Source organism: Sinohyriopsis cumingii, chromosome 1 (genome assembly GCF_028554795.1).
Source record: "Sinohyriopsis cumingii isolate HCF-2022 chromosome 1, ASM2855479v2, whole genome shotgun sequence".
Taxonomy (NCBI): domain Eukaryota; kingdom Metazoa; phylum Mollusca; class Bivalvia; order Unionida; family Unionidae; genus Sinohyriopsis; species Sinohyriopsis cumingii.
Window position 1 is genome coordinate 99,628,037 of NC_142961.1, and position 15,425 is coordinate 99,643,461.

The 15,425-nt window shown below is 35.7% G+C and overlaps 1 protein-coding gene across 1 annotated transcript in view; it reads right to left on the minus strand.

Moving 5' to 3' along the window:
• The window catches only part of LOC149807436 (uncharacterized), a 203,936-nt gene that overhangs the window by 66,203 nt on the left and 122,308 nt on the right, over positions 1–15,425 (minus strand). The window contains exons 11-15 of the mRNA XM_089955710.1: positions 14,136–14,711; positions 13,271–13,295; positions 8,571–8,756; positions 6,900–7,159; positions 2,133–2,409 (exon numbers count right to left, since the gene is read on the minus strand). Of these exons, the coding sequence (XP_089811836.1) occupies positions 2,133–2,409; positions 6,900–7,159; positions 8,571–8,756; positions 13,271–13,295; positions 14,136–14,711 (1,324 nt within the window). The remainder of the gene's footprint in view (positions 1–2,132; positions 2,410–6,899; positions 7,160–8,570; positions 8,757–13,270; positions 13,296–14,135; positions 14,712–15,425) is intronic.

Below are 15,425 nucleotides of genomic sequence, written 5' to 3' on the forward strand. Positions count from 1 at the left end.
TCTGCAAATTCAAATTACATGAGCAATGTCATAGGTTCTCAATCTTGATTACACATTTCGAAATTGTACTGTAATTTCGAATATAAATGCAATTACATCCTCCTTAATGCACTCAAAATGAAAAAAGCATTAAAATCCATAGTGCCTTTTTTGATAATTGCAATTGAAAGACTTCATATTTTTCCCACACTATGATTTCAAACATTCAATGACAGAAACAGAAACACATTTGCAGATGTCAACACGCTTCTCCCTCGCTTCTTCAATCCGATATATTTTATGTGGAATTGTCACATATAAATCCAGTCCATAATCATGACATTTCGTAGAATTGACACAAGTACCAAAATCTATTTATTTCAGATCGAATGGAAAAGTTGTTGCAATGCCCATTCATTCACAATATGACTCCAAATTTGAATTTTTACTAGACATGCCACTTTCTTCTGAAAGTTATGCAGAGGACGCAACTAAGTTCAAATTTATCTGGACGGAGTTATGTGCGCAGTAATAATGTTGTTGTTGTGTAATGGTGAATCTGCACTTGTGTATTTAGTTTGAATATGGCATACATTCAGTTACTTTGTTTTTTGTAGTGTATTTTCTTAATATAATTAAGCATTATGTAGAATAAGAAAATGAGCATATGATAAAAAGGTTACTGAGTTTGTATGGGAAAATATGAACTCGTTTTGTCGAATGAATATACTGCACTCCCAAGGTCGTGCAGTATTTCATCCGAAAAATTTGTTCATATTTTCCCATACAAATGCACTAACCTATAAATATCATGTCTGGATGGTCCACCTTGAGAGTTCATATCATGTCTAGATGGTCCACCTTAAGAGTTCATATCTCTGGTTGTTGTTGTTGTTGTGGGGTTTAACGCCATTTTTCAGCACACGATAGGCTATGCATGGCGGCCAGTATTAATGGTGGAGGAAGAACCCGGGAAAACCTCGGGAAGAACCACTGAATCATGAGAAGCTACTGACAAGCTTTCTCACATACCCACATTAGCCGAATCCTAGACTCGAACCCATGTACACAGTCATATTCTGTATTCCAAACCACCATACTCTACAACTTACGGGCTTATCTTAGTGACCCTAGGGAACCTATTCAATTTTCCTAACCATAATACTCCACAATGTTGGGGCTTATCTTAGTGACCCTAGGTGATCTATTCAGTATTCCACACCACCATACTCTACAACGTAGGGGCTTATATTAGTGACCCTAGGGAACCTATTCAATGTTCCAAACCACCATACTCCAAAACTTAGGGGCTATACCTTAGTGACCCTTGGGGAGCTATTCAAGATTCCAGACTGACATATTCCACAACTTAGGGGCTATACTTTAGTGACCCTTGGGGAGCTATTCAAGATTCCAAACTGACATATTCCACAACTTAGGGGCTATACCTTAGTGACCCTTGGGGAGCTATTCAAGATTCCAAACTGACATATTCCACAACTTAGTGGCTATACCTTAGTGACCCTTGGGGAGCTATTCAAGATTCCAAACTGACATATTCTACAACTTAGGGGCTATACCTTAGTGACCCTTGGGGAGCTATTCAAGATTCCAAACTGACATATTCCACAAATTAGGGGCTATACCTTAGTGACCCTTGGGGAGCTATTCAAGATTCCAAACTGACAATTCCACAACTTAGTGGCTTTATTCTAGTGATCCAGGGCACCTATAGATGCTTGCAGAGCAATCACAGACCATATAAATATTTGAAGCTTGTGACTATGGACACCTTATAGACCATATAAAGGGGTGTACTGTTGTGAATATGGACACCTTATCGAGCATATGAAGGAGTGTACTCTTGTGAATATGGACACCTTATAGACCATAAATAGGCTTGTATAGTTGTGAATATGGACACCTTATAAGCATGTTTCCTTGTGAATATGGACACCTAAAGGGAAAGTTAGATACTGCTCTACACCAACGCTCTATTCTGGTTACCTCATAACATGAAAATAATATACAATGGCTTTTGGAAGGGTTTTTCAATTTCAAGAATTTCGCAATACTATTTCCACTGTACTTATGGGTATAATTGTTTAAACATAATTAAATGTCAAGAAACTAAATTTTTTATATACTCTTACCCATGGGCTGTAGTGACTGGTAGTGACTCTCCCATATGTGCCCCAGAAGAATTGGCTGCCCATTAAAATTGGTCTGGCTGACAACCCATGCGATGATGTTATCAGGTCCCGAAGAAGGTGCACTGGTCACGATCATGATATCCGTCTGTAACATCCGGGCCATCCCAACAACGACAACATGATCTGCCCATTCCCCGTCCTGGACCATCCGTTCACAGTAGTCATTAAAGTTGCCAACAGATATGAATTCAGCCAAGTTTATGGTACCTTCAGCTCCCTGAGTAGTGGAGAAGCATTGTATAGTCTACAGGGTTATGTCATATAATCAATATTAGCATTCCTCATACTAACTTATGGATGATGATGCACATTATACTACATCTGATATGTGCTTTCATTGTTCAACCTCACTCTCAAGAAAACGATGTTTATCTGTCATGATGTCATTTGATCTTTCCTAGTCTTGCTTCCACTAGAGAATTGTATGAAAATAATCTTATAGACTGTCATGGTCATCGATGAGGTAAACTGACTACATGACTTGTTACTTCATCTCACTGCAAGCGCATCACTGAAAGTTTTTTTTTCTGACATATATAAGCTTATAAGCGTCTAAATTCAGTCATTACAGTGAAGGCCTGAAATGATGTAATTGCAGTAAGTGTGTTAAGTTCAGCAAAATGAAGACCTAGCACGAAGCTAATGAAATGTGTAATTGTGCAAGTTCTGCAAGTACAAAGGTATGAAACTGTTGCAGTGTGTAGAGTATAAGCGAAACAAGTAAAACAAAGATGTATGAATGAAGTCTGTGAGCATGTAATTACAGCAAGTAAAACAAAGATATATGAATGAAGTCTGTAAGCATGTAATTACAGCAAGTAAAACAAAGATGTATGAATGAGGTCTGTAAGCATGTAATTACAGCAAGTAAAACAAAGATGTATGAATGAAGTCTGTAAGCATGTAATTACAGCAAGTAAAACAAAGATGTATGAATGAAGTCTGTAAGCATGTAATTACAGCAAGTAAACAAAGATGTATGAATGAAGTCTGTAAGCATGTAATTAAAGCAAGTAAAACAAAGATGTATGAATGAGGTCTGTAAGCATGTAATTACAGCAAGTAAAACAAAGATGTATGAATGAAGTCTGTAAGCATGTAATTACAACAAGTAAACAAAGATGTATGAATGAAGTCTGTAAGCATGTAATTACAGCAAGTAAAACAAAGATGTACAAATGAAGTATGTAAGCATGTAATTACAGCAAGTAAAACAAAGATGTATGAATGAAGTCTGTAAGCATGTAATTACAGCAAGTAAACAAAGATGTATGAATGAAGTCTGTAAGCATGTAATTACATCAAGTAAAACAGAGATGTATGAATGAAGTCTGTAAGCATGCAATTACAGCAAGTAAAACAAAGATGTATGAATGAAGTCTGTAAGCATGTAATTACAGCAAGTAAAACAAAGATGTATGAATGAAGTCTGTAAGCATGTAATTGCAGCAAGTAAAATGAAGACATGATATGAAACCATGGAAGTGTGTAAGTAAGTTCAGCAAGTGAAAAGAAGACCTCTTTATGAAACCACTGAAGTAAAGTTCAACAAGTAAAATGGAGACATGACCCTTGATAAACACTATACTGTCTATTGGTGACCTGATTATGAAGTAACACTTACGCCATAATAAACGTAAAGGCACACAGCTAGAGACTGCCCCACTAAGTTTTCTACTGACTCAGTTGTATCCCATACACCATCTCCACACAAGCCATATACCTGTTTGAACTGTGGTGTATCTGACTGTGTACTACCCCATACCCAGTCTCCACACAAGCCATATATCTATTTTAACTCTAGTGTCCAATCCACTAAGTTTTCTACTGACTCAGTAGTATCCCATACCCCATCTCCACACAAGCCATATACCTATTTGAACTGTGGTATATCTGACTGTGTACTACCCCATACCCAGTCTCCACACAATCCATATATCTATGGAACTCTAATGTCCGATCCACTAAGTTTTCTACTGACTCAGTAGTATCCCATACCCCATCTCCACACAATCCATATATCTATTTTAACTCAGGTGTCCGATCCACTAAGATTTCTACTGACTTCATACTACCCCATAACCTGTCTCTGCAGAAACCATATACATATATGAACTGTGGTGTCTGACCAACAAAGTCTTCTACTGACTTGGTACTACCAATACCCAATCTCCACACATACCATATACCTATTTTAGCTCTAGTGTCTTACCCAATAAGCTTTCTACTGAGACTCAGTAGTACCCCATACCCAGTCTCCACACAAATAACATACATATTTAAACTCTAGTGTCTGACCCACTAAGCTTTTTACTGAGACTCAGTAGTAGCCCAAACCCAGTCACCAAACAAACCATAACAAAACAGATTGGCTAGTATCACTGGTAGAGGAAGAACCCAAGAAAATTCACGGAAGAACTACCACCCCATGGGAAGCTACTAGCAAACTTTCTCAAGTACTCACATTGGCAGAACCTGAAACTCGAAACCGCACAGACAGAGGCGATATCAGTTATTGGTGGTAGCACTTTAAACCATTCAGCCACCTGGAGCCCCTGTTCCACAAAGTTTCCTACCAGCTAGGCAGTAGTCCATACCCAGTAATTGAAATCTAATGTCTGTCCCAGCAAGTCTCCTAACAATCAGGCAGTATCCCATACAAAGTCTCCACAAATTTCATATACCGTGTTCCCCTCTTATATGGCCACCCCTTCTGCAGTGGGAAAGTGGCCTTATAAGATGGGTGGCCTTTCCAGAGGGGGGCTAAATCTTTTGTGAGAAGTAAATGTAATGTACATAGTAAGAAAGCTACATACTTCAAAGCATTTAATATCTTTATTTACTATCTTCGTTTAAAGGTAACATTAATTATTAAAAGGTTCTTCTTGTTATAATAATAGACTTATTTCAACTGAATATCCATTAATCGTTCTTGTTCTTGGCAAAAGCATGATAAGCAAGTGGATATTGCTGTCATGCACATTGAAAACCATTCAAAAACGTCATTTAAATCTTGGTACATATATAATTATCTTTCAATTTGCTCCCTTTTTCCACTGCTGCTGAATAACCTCCTTATTGATTATGACTTTGTGTATTCAAGTCTTTTCAACAATAAAATTGTTTTATTCGAGTCTTTTCTACATAAAATTGTTTGTCAAGTCCCCCACCACTACCTCACCTAATGTCGTCAAGTAGAATAAATGACTTTCTTCTAAAATGATACGTTTCCATTTACGTGATGACATGTTAATGTTTGGTAATGATTTATTCAGATGTTGCTAACTGTATGCAATTTAATTATGCAGTCAAAACTTTTGTCAAGTGGTCAAAATGCCTTCGTAAAGGAAACAATAAATGTCTTGTCACATGATTTTTCGGTCTTTGTCTGGTACCCTGATCTGTTCAAGGTTAATTTCTGTGTGTGTTAATGCACAAAATCTACTTTTAGCCTATGCCGACTTTATTATGATCCTGACAATTATGTCCGGTTGTAATCATCAAAGAGAAGAACTCGACAGATGTGTGAAGCCCAAAACTCTATCATAACATTGTTGAGCCCATTTCCTGTAAATGTCAGCTTTTATAGACAATGATATAATAATATTAGTGTTACATGTACTTTGGTCAACACGTTTTTCAGTAACGGAAACGACATTGGGAGACATGTATTGATGATAGTGATAATCTGATTACATATTTTATGTCACGATATGAATTAAATATTGGTTCTAGATACATTTTTTTAAAAGTGGCTGCTTGTGAGGGGAACATGTTCCATTTTTGTACTAATATGCTGGCCGCTGATCACGTTAGAGGGGTGGCCATTCTTGAGGGGTACTTTTGGATACAAACTTGTTGTTGCAAGGTGTTCAGGCCATAAGAAGCAGGTGGCCAATGGTCAGGGGGGCCGTTCAAGAGAGGGACTACTGTATGTAACTGAACTCAAGTGCCTGTCCCAGTAAGTTTCCTACAAACCTGGTAGTTTCCTATACACAGTCTCCACAATAACCAATATACCTAATTGAACATTTTTTCCATTTGTGTCTGTTTCTCACGTATTTTACAAACCTTCATAAAACTACCTCACAATTACAGCACACACAATTTAAATTGTATATATGTATGTATGTATGTATGTACAAACACGCATGAATCATAGATACATTTTGTACAAGATGACTGATGAATATGGAATTAACTGTCTTGTACACATTTGCTTAAGATTTACCTTCCATCCCATAATGCTTACATATTTGCTTATAACTTACCAGCCATCCCATAATGCTTACATATTTGCTTAAGACTTACCAGCCATCCTATAATATCTGCACATTTGCTTAACACTTAGCAGCCATCCAATAATGTCTACACATCTGTTTAAGACTTAGTATACCTGTTATCCCATAATGTCTACACATTTAATTTCATGTAGCTGCTTCATTCAATCTTGGAAAATATTGGAAAATATAAAAAAATGTCCCTCATATTAAAAGACTCCTTTTACTTTTGCTTACCTATGGTCTATTGTCCCTCATATTCCAGAAATGTATAGACTGTTATTGGCCTGTAGTAAAGTATAGTCCTCATATTCCAGAATGTACGGACCTTTACTTACGTATAGCAAAATATCCTTCATATTCAAGACTCCATGCTTATATGTAGTAAAATGTCTTCATATACTAGATTGCAATGTCTTTTACTTACCTGCAGTATGGCATTAGCCTTCATGAAGGCAACTACATCCTGGCGTAGTTGTTGTGGTGACCTTTGTACAGCACAATTTAATCGATGAAGTTGACTAGACACAGCCTCAAAGAAGCAGTTCCCATTACCCGGAGTTTCACCATGAAATTTCAGCCCAGCTCTTTGGCAGTTTTCTTCCAGAGTCCTTCGACTGGAAGAAGCAACTTGTGTTGACTTCTTTAGAACTTGACAGAGCAATTCAGGATCTGAACAAGACACTCCTGTAAACAGAATTTTATGTCTGGTTACTTACTGGTGTTTACTGTTGATCAGAGAGAATTTCACTATTCTTGAGTTCAGTGTCAGAGCCCAAAATAATATCATACTATGTATTTGGTTAATACTAGTGATATGCATAATTTGTATATATTGTATGCTTGACCTTTATCCATGACTGAGGGTAGAGTTCTGGAAAACCTCACTACTCATAGTAATAACACTAGCTGAAATAAATCTCTCTTGAATCGAGTATGGGTCTTATTGTAATCACTTAATTATTTTTCAAAAGCAATCAAGCACACTTCCAGTTCAAGATAAAACAAACAGCCAATAAACTTCCAAAAAATATTAGCAATATACATGACCAGTCAAGCATCAAGCACCATTTTGGGTATTTTGAAGTTGTATTGCATTTATATATTTCCTTGCTGTATAAATGACCAGGTGGCAAAGAATCATATATATATATAAATGGAATCAATTGAGTTAGTTTTTGTTTCATCACTGACTGGGTGAGATATATTGATTTTTGGCTGAAGCAGTCACTTACAAACAAAATAAATGCATTTCTTTAATATATAAGGATAATAATGATCGAGGAATGTCATTAAATTTGACACTTTACATTGTACAACATCAAGAAATAAGCTAGAGTCTAATATTGGTGCAGGAAACATCCAAGACAATGTTTTATCACTTATTATAAGCCCCTGCCAGTTAATTTTAGAAAAGGGCTGCCAATGAGAACACATAATCTAGTACATCGTGTTAAGTAAGCTATACCTGTCTTTTTACTGTCCTTAATATCAGTGATTTCTAATTCATAAGGTACATCGTGTTAAGTAAGAGATACCTGTCTTTTTACTGTCCTTAACATCAGTGATTTCTAATTCATAAGGTACATCATGTTAAATAAGAGATACCTGTCTTTTTACTGTCCTTAACATCAGTGATTTCTACTTCATATGGTACATCATGTTAAGTAAGTGATACCTGTCTTTTTACTGTCCTTAACATCAGTGATTTCTAATTCATATGGTACAGCATGTTAACTAGGTAAGAGATACCTGTCTTTTTACTGTCCTTAACATCAGCAATTTCTAATTCATATGGTACATCATGTTAAGTATGTGATACCTGTCTTTTTACTGTCCTTAACATCAGTGATTTCTAATTCATAAGGTACATCATGTTAAATAAGAGATACCTGTCTTTTTACGGTCCTTGACATCAGTGATTTCTAATTCATATGGTGCATCATGTTAAGTGATACCTGTCTTTTTACTGTCCTTTACATCAGTGATTTCTAATTCATATGGTACATCATGTTAAGTAACAGATGCCTGTCTTTTTACTGTCCTTAACATCAGTGATTTCTAATTCATCTGGTACATCATGTTAAGTAAGTGATACCTGTCTTTTTGCTCTCCTTAACATCAGTGATTTCTGCTTTGTCTGGTACAACTGACTGACTGGTGTTTGAAATTTTCTTTGCCACCGGTCCTTTCAATGCACTGCTCCTTTTCCTTTTCCTCTTCATGCTGGGTAGCTTTATGGATATTTGCTGCTTTACTTTTCTCTTTTTCTTGGTTTCTCTTGCTGGAACAAAATTTCAATGTACATATATAACAGAATTTATAATGAAATGTTTCTAACTCTATACGAGATAAAGAAACACACAAAGAAAATAAATTTTATTTTAATTTAAAATGTATCAAAAGCCAATCTTTATCACATAAAGAAAAACTCACAGAAAAATAGTTTTTTAATTTCATGTAAGATGTATGAAACACTTTTCCTGGGGTTTAAACTACAAGGTACACCAACACACAATCCACCCTATTTTTATCCCTGTTCACCGATAAGTTAGCTTATGGTACATATAATGTACTAAATATCTGGCAACAAGTCTGTGACTCATGCACTACAATTAATATATAAATGTGAAAGTTGCATATTTATTAAGGCAGAGGAATTTTTGAACCACTAATAGAATTCGTGAAAACAACCATATTCATGAAGGCAAGGGGATTTTGTCAATATAGGTGAAAACATCCATATTTACCTTGAGTGTGGGAGTTTGGAAATGCTGTCAGAGTGTGTAAAAATGTTTGTATTCATGAAGCCAGAAGGATTTTGGAACTGCTGTCAGAGTAAGTGAAAACATCCAAACTTATCTAGACAGTAGAAGTTTGGAATTGCTGTCAGCACATGTGAAAAGGTTCATATTTATGATGGCAGATGGATTGTGGAACCACTGTCAGAGTAAGTGAAAACATCCAAATTTATCTTGAGAGTGGGAGTTTGGAATTGCACATGTGAAAATGTTCATATTTATGATGGCAGATGGATTGTGGAACCACTGTCAGAGTAAGTGAAAACATCCAAATTTATCTTGAGAGTGGGAGTTTGGAATTGCACATGTGAAAATGTTCATATTTATGATGGCAGATGGATTGTGGAACCACTGTCAGAGTAAGTGAAAATATCCAAACTAATCTAGACAGTAGAAGTTTGGAATTGCTGTCAGTACATGTGAAAATATTTATATTTATGATGGCAGATGGATTGTGGAACCACTGTCAGAGTAAGTGAAAGCATCCAAATTTATCTAGACTTTAGAAGTTTGGAATTGCTGTCAGTACATGTGAAAATATTTATATTTATGATGGCAGATGGATTGTGGAACCGCTGTCAGAGTAAGTGAAAATATCCAAACTTATCTAGACAGTAGAAGTTTGGAATTGCTGTCAGCACATGTGAAAATGTTTATATTTATGACAGCAGATGGATTGTGGAACCGCTGTCAGAGTGGGTGAAAGCATCCATATTTATGAAGCAAGACGGATTTCTGAATTGCTGTCAGATTGGTTAAAACCTTACACGGAGATAGTATTTCAGGCTGTAGAAGGTCTCCTTGTTCCCTTCCTTGACAAAAGCAAACAATAAACAAGGGCCCCATGTGGGCCTGATATTATTCACTGGGAAATGTGTGGGTAGGTGCAGGGTATTGTTGACTCTGTGGATTATTGACAAACTGATTTCAGTTACCCCAATATTCTGCAATGTTTGTGATTTTGATCAAAACTTAATATGCAGAAGAAAAATAAAATATTTTATTATTAACCTGGACCTGCATCAGGACAAACTACTTGGTAAAACAAACTAAATCCATGTTATTAGAACCAGAATACAAACATAAAAGATACTGACAAATTATTTAATTCAACACTCATTTTAACAGTCAACATGTCTTTTGTAAAATAATCATGAAGTCCACCAATTCTGACATGTGGTGAGATCCAATTATTGTCTGTGGGATGAGCATGACGAAATGCTAAATCTCAGTGCTGAATTACATCACTCTAATATTCTTCCTTTCAAATTTGTACAGCAGTATTGATTTGTCCTTTTTCTGATCAGAAAAATTCAGACATGTTTTAAAGTTACAGAGACATGTCTACTCTAAGAATTTTCATCGACAAGTCAAACTATAAATACCCGTTTTGCTTAACATCTAACTCATTCTTATGCAGTAGGCATTCTTTAAGAATAATCTCTAATGTACTTAATGAGTGAAAAAAATGATAATAGAAATTAACAAATGCAATTTTTTTAATTCACTGGAATAGCATAATACATATACAGGCAAGCATAAGACATAATTAGGTTAAAACTTAGGTAGGGATATTTGAAACCTGAAGTGTATGCAGTCCAAAAAACCAATGAATTTACAATTACGATAACTGGCAATAACAAAAATTTCAAAATGATTATGGTCATGCTTGACATTTTTCTCATAAAAACTGAACGTTAAGACGGATTCCATCCAGGAAAAGTAGCAATAACATTTGTTTCAATACCGGCTATGACGACCCTGTTTGATGTCTGAAAAAAATATTTTTGTTTAGGTCAAGCTAAACATCGTAAGAATTTTTTGGGGTGATAATCCAAAGTTGATGTTAAAAAAAAAGGAGCTTTGGTAACATGGTCTTCAAGATGGTGGTGATACAGGAGGTTATGTAAGCACTATTTTCATCTAGGACAAATCAGGCACCATGAGCAGTCCTCTGGTGAAAACTCCATGTCAAAACAAATAGACTTCTATTCAGGAACAATAGTGAATAAAGATTATCAAGGTGGATGCTATGGTGGCCATATTGGGATGTCATATCTATGCTCATTACCTTTACAACCCAACCATTTTTTATAAGAACTTTTTAGTGAAAATGTAGTTTTTTCTATAAAACTAATTTTAGTTACATGATAATTACCTGTCACAAATACCTTGCTTACTTCTTCTGAGACAAACGCACCATTGTCCAAGCTTGTAACTTCATTCCTCCTATTATATATCACAAAATTCAGACCCAGTCTGATTCCCACATCACAGGCCCATACAATGTTGTGATGACATAAGATAATGAAAGTTTTCAGTAATGACAATTAAGTTTTACATAATTAAATCTAATTTTACAACCACACACTAAAGTATGTTTACCAGCAATAAGACATTAAATATCACTATTGCCTTTATCAATTACCTGTTGATGACCCACAAAAAAAATGGCATTTAAAAAAATAATACACACACCTTTATAGTAAAAGTGTTAACTACTGTAAGTTGGCAGCAGATTAATATATATTTTGTGCTTTAACTATAGGGCCCAAGGAAATATGCCTTCTCTCTGGTGCACCAAAAGTTTGAAGATAGAAGGAGAAAATAACGTCTAACTGAAAAAAACACAGCATTTATAATGTCCTCCAGTGGTGCATAATTATCATAGACCCATGAAATAGAAACAATCCAATGGTGCATAATTATCATATATCCATGAAATAGAAACAGCCTTAACTTTATGGACTTTAATTCACATCAATGACATGTCCCACTCAGTGACAGATTGATAAGCTCTGTTAATAGTGAATTCAACCCACCTGGAAATAGTGGTGATTCAGACTGAGGACCTTGAATGAAAATAGGGCTACAAGGCTAAGACTGGAGACTTTGAGAGGGAGAGGGACTACAATAATCAGACTGGGGACCTTCAGAGATGGTAGAGCAATTTGACTCAGACCAGGGATCTTGAAAAGGGACTTGACCAATATGACACAGACTGGTGACCTTCAGAGGTAGTGGTGCTATATGACTCTGACCGGGGTTCGTGAAAGGGACTTGACTAATATTACTTGGACTGGGGACCTTGAGATGGAGAGGAGCTACAGAGGTAACTTATTATTAGGATCCTATTATACATTTACCTACTGAAGGAAGCTGGTTCTTTACCAAAACACTCAGACTGCCAAAGAAGAGAAATGAACTTGTAATTATTGCTGAATTGTAATGTTTTACTATGATCTAGGTTTGAAGCACATTCCTTTTCTGAGATTCTCAGAAAAGCAGGAAAATACTATCATGGATTAGGTTTATAAAAGAAGCTTCAACAAATGGACCATAAGAGGTTCTGACAAAACTCACACAATGCACAAAAGATTCCATCCAGATATTTGAGGGTATGATACCAGTCTCCACAGATAAAACTACTTGACAAAGCCAGAACTAAGTACATATATTCTTGGTCATTTTAAGGTGACTGAGGTACAGTTGATGTCCCCATAAGTGTGTCTTGGTCATTATAATGTGACTGATGTACATTAGATGTCCCCATAAGTGTACCTTGGCCATTATAAGGGGACTGAGGTACATAGATGTCCCCATAAATGTACCTTGGACATTATAAGGGGACTGAGGTACATTAGATGTCCCCATAAGTGTATCTTGGTCATTATATGGGGACTGAGGTACATTAGATGTCCCCATAAGTATATATTGGTCATTATAAGGGGACTGAGGTACATCTGATGTAACTCTGACAGCTAAACAACTGTGAAACACTGAGAAAAAGTCATAGTCAGACCAAGCTTTCTACAACAGATCATATTCCTACAAAAAAGCACTGATCATGATCAACACCAGATTATAGTCATTCCAAGAGTCATATTATTATAACATTCACTGCAGGCAAGAATAAAAGAGATGATCCTGATCAAGATCTGATCATAGTCAAAACTAGTTAAAGCCAATTATGAATTAGGAAATACAATATACTTACAAGCAATAACATCTCCAGATTGGTCCTGAAATTTAAACAAAATAAAATTCACAGGATGTGGGATTTATTTGACATTTCATGTATATCAAACTTTCAGACAAAATGGACAAATGAATATTAATCCTTTCTTAGCATTATGATGACACTGAAGTTTAATTCAACTTGAAAAAATGACATTCCCATTGCATGGCTAAAATACACTGCTTCTGAGCTAGTACATACATATCAATCAGTGTTCCATTCAGTAAAATGACTTTGCCTGAGAATAATAATAATAATAATAATAAAAAACATAGACTTAGTATAGCCTAATCTTCAAAAAACCTATGCACTTTAGTAAATTAGATAAGACAAAAAAACATTTACAACAACAATATCATATAAAAAATCATCCTGAAATTACAAAACAAAACCATGTTGACAAACATTAAAAATGTAAACATTATTAAGTCTTTAAGTATGTTCATGTAGTCGAAAAAGTGAGTTTTGAGATCAATCTTTGGATAATTCATTCCTTATCATCCTGGTATGCAAAAGAACATTGTCCATATGACTTTACTTAAACAGTGGGAACAGTGAGATTATGAGTGTCAGATGAGGAGTGCATGCTTCTATATGCAGTGTACACATGGGCGAGATCAGATAAGTTTTATTTTACTGTAGTCATAGTAAACAGAATTTTGGTTTGATTCTGGATCAAATATGATTATATAAGTTTTATGACTATAATCCACTATCTCAGTGCTATTAAACTTGATATAATGTGGCGCTCAGTTCTGATAAAATAATATAACATAATATTGCAAGTGTTTAAGGAAACATACTGAGAAATAAAATGAGAATGCAACAATATGCTAGTACTCACCTGAATGTTAAACCAGAATTTCAGCAGATTATACGACACAATAATGTTGTCATGGAAATCACAGCGTACTTCTGTATTCTCTTCAAGAAGGGACACAGAAATCAGGCTGTTGACACTGATGCCGTTGTATTCTGGACATTGTATAAACAACTCATATCTCAGGTTCTGGCTCAGGTATCCAATAATCTTGGAAAGCATAGAAGTGATGAACTCTCTTGCCCCAATGCACACCTCTGAAGAAGGAGTCTTCTCCTTGATCCCCATTCTGATGACTCTCACAAATATGACGTATTCCCTAAAGTGTAGGATTAGTTTGTGGAACTGGTCCAGCTGAAAGACACCACAACCACAGAAAATCTGATTTTCTTGCAACTTCTCTTTCTTCTTTGTGGCTAGTGGCCAATGAGCAACACAGGCAGCAAGAAGTCTATGAAAGATCGGAGAAGGCAAATATTTCTCTGCAAAAACATAGCACAGTACTGACGAGGTGTCCATCTGAGGATTTGGTTTTGGGCAGATAACATCTTCTGGTGTTTTCTGACGAAGCATGCATGGGGCAAGGAAGTAATTCTCATCCTAGTAAATCAATAGATTATGTTTTAATCGGAATGTTTGGAAGATGTAATTCGTTCATTTTATATTGCATACTTTATGAAAATATAACAAAATATACATGGGCAATTAACATTAATATTTGCTATTGTTCATGTGTTTTAATGCCATTCTTCATGATATGATAGGCTATACATGGCAGACAGCACATCTGGTGGAGGAAGAACTCAGGCAAATAAAGTGAAAACCAGAGACCACTTGGAAGCTACTTCTTTAATATGCCTGAATTTCACTTATTATTAAATTCAACAAACACTTAATGATACAGGCCTATTTTTCAAGTTTGATCGATGTATTATCAAAACCCCCATGACCAGTGTGGTAAAACAAAAAGCCATTGTCTCAGATGCAAGATCACCTGATATAAATATGCACTGGTTAATATTAATCAAAATTATCTTGATGATATGGGCTGCTTTAACAAATCTGATTAAATGTGGGTCAGAGATAGCATCTATTAAGTGGTAAAAAGCCGTGTCAATCATGTGTAAAATAATGTCTTTAATCTATATCGGGCTTGATCATTGTAAAAGTACATTATGCACCATATGACATAAGCCTCTATACCAAGTTTGATCATTGTAAAAGTACAATGTGCACCATATGACATAAGCCTCAAGTTTGATCATAGTACAATGTGCACCATGTGACATAAGCCTCTATACCAAGTTTGATCGT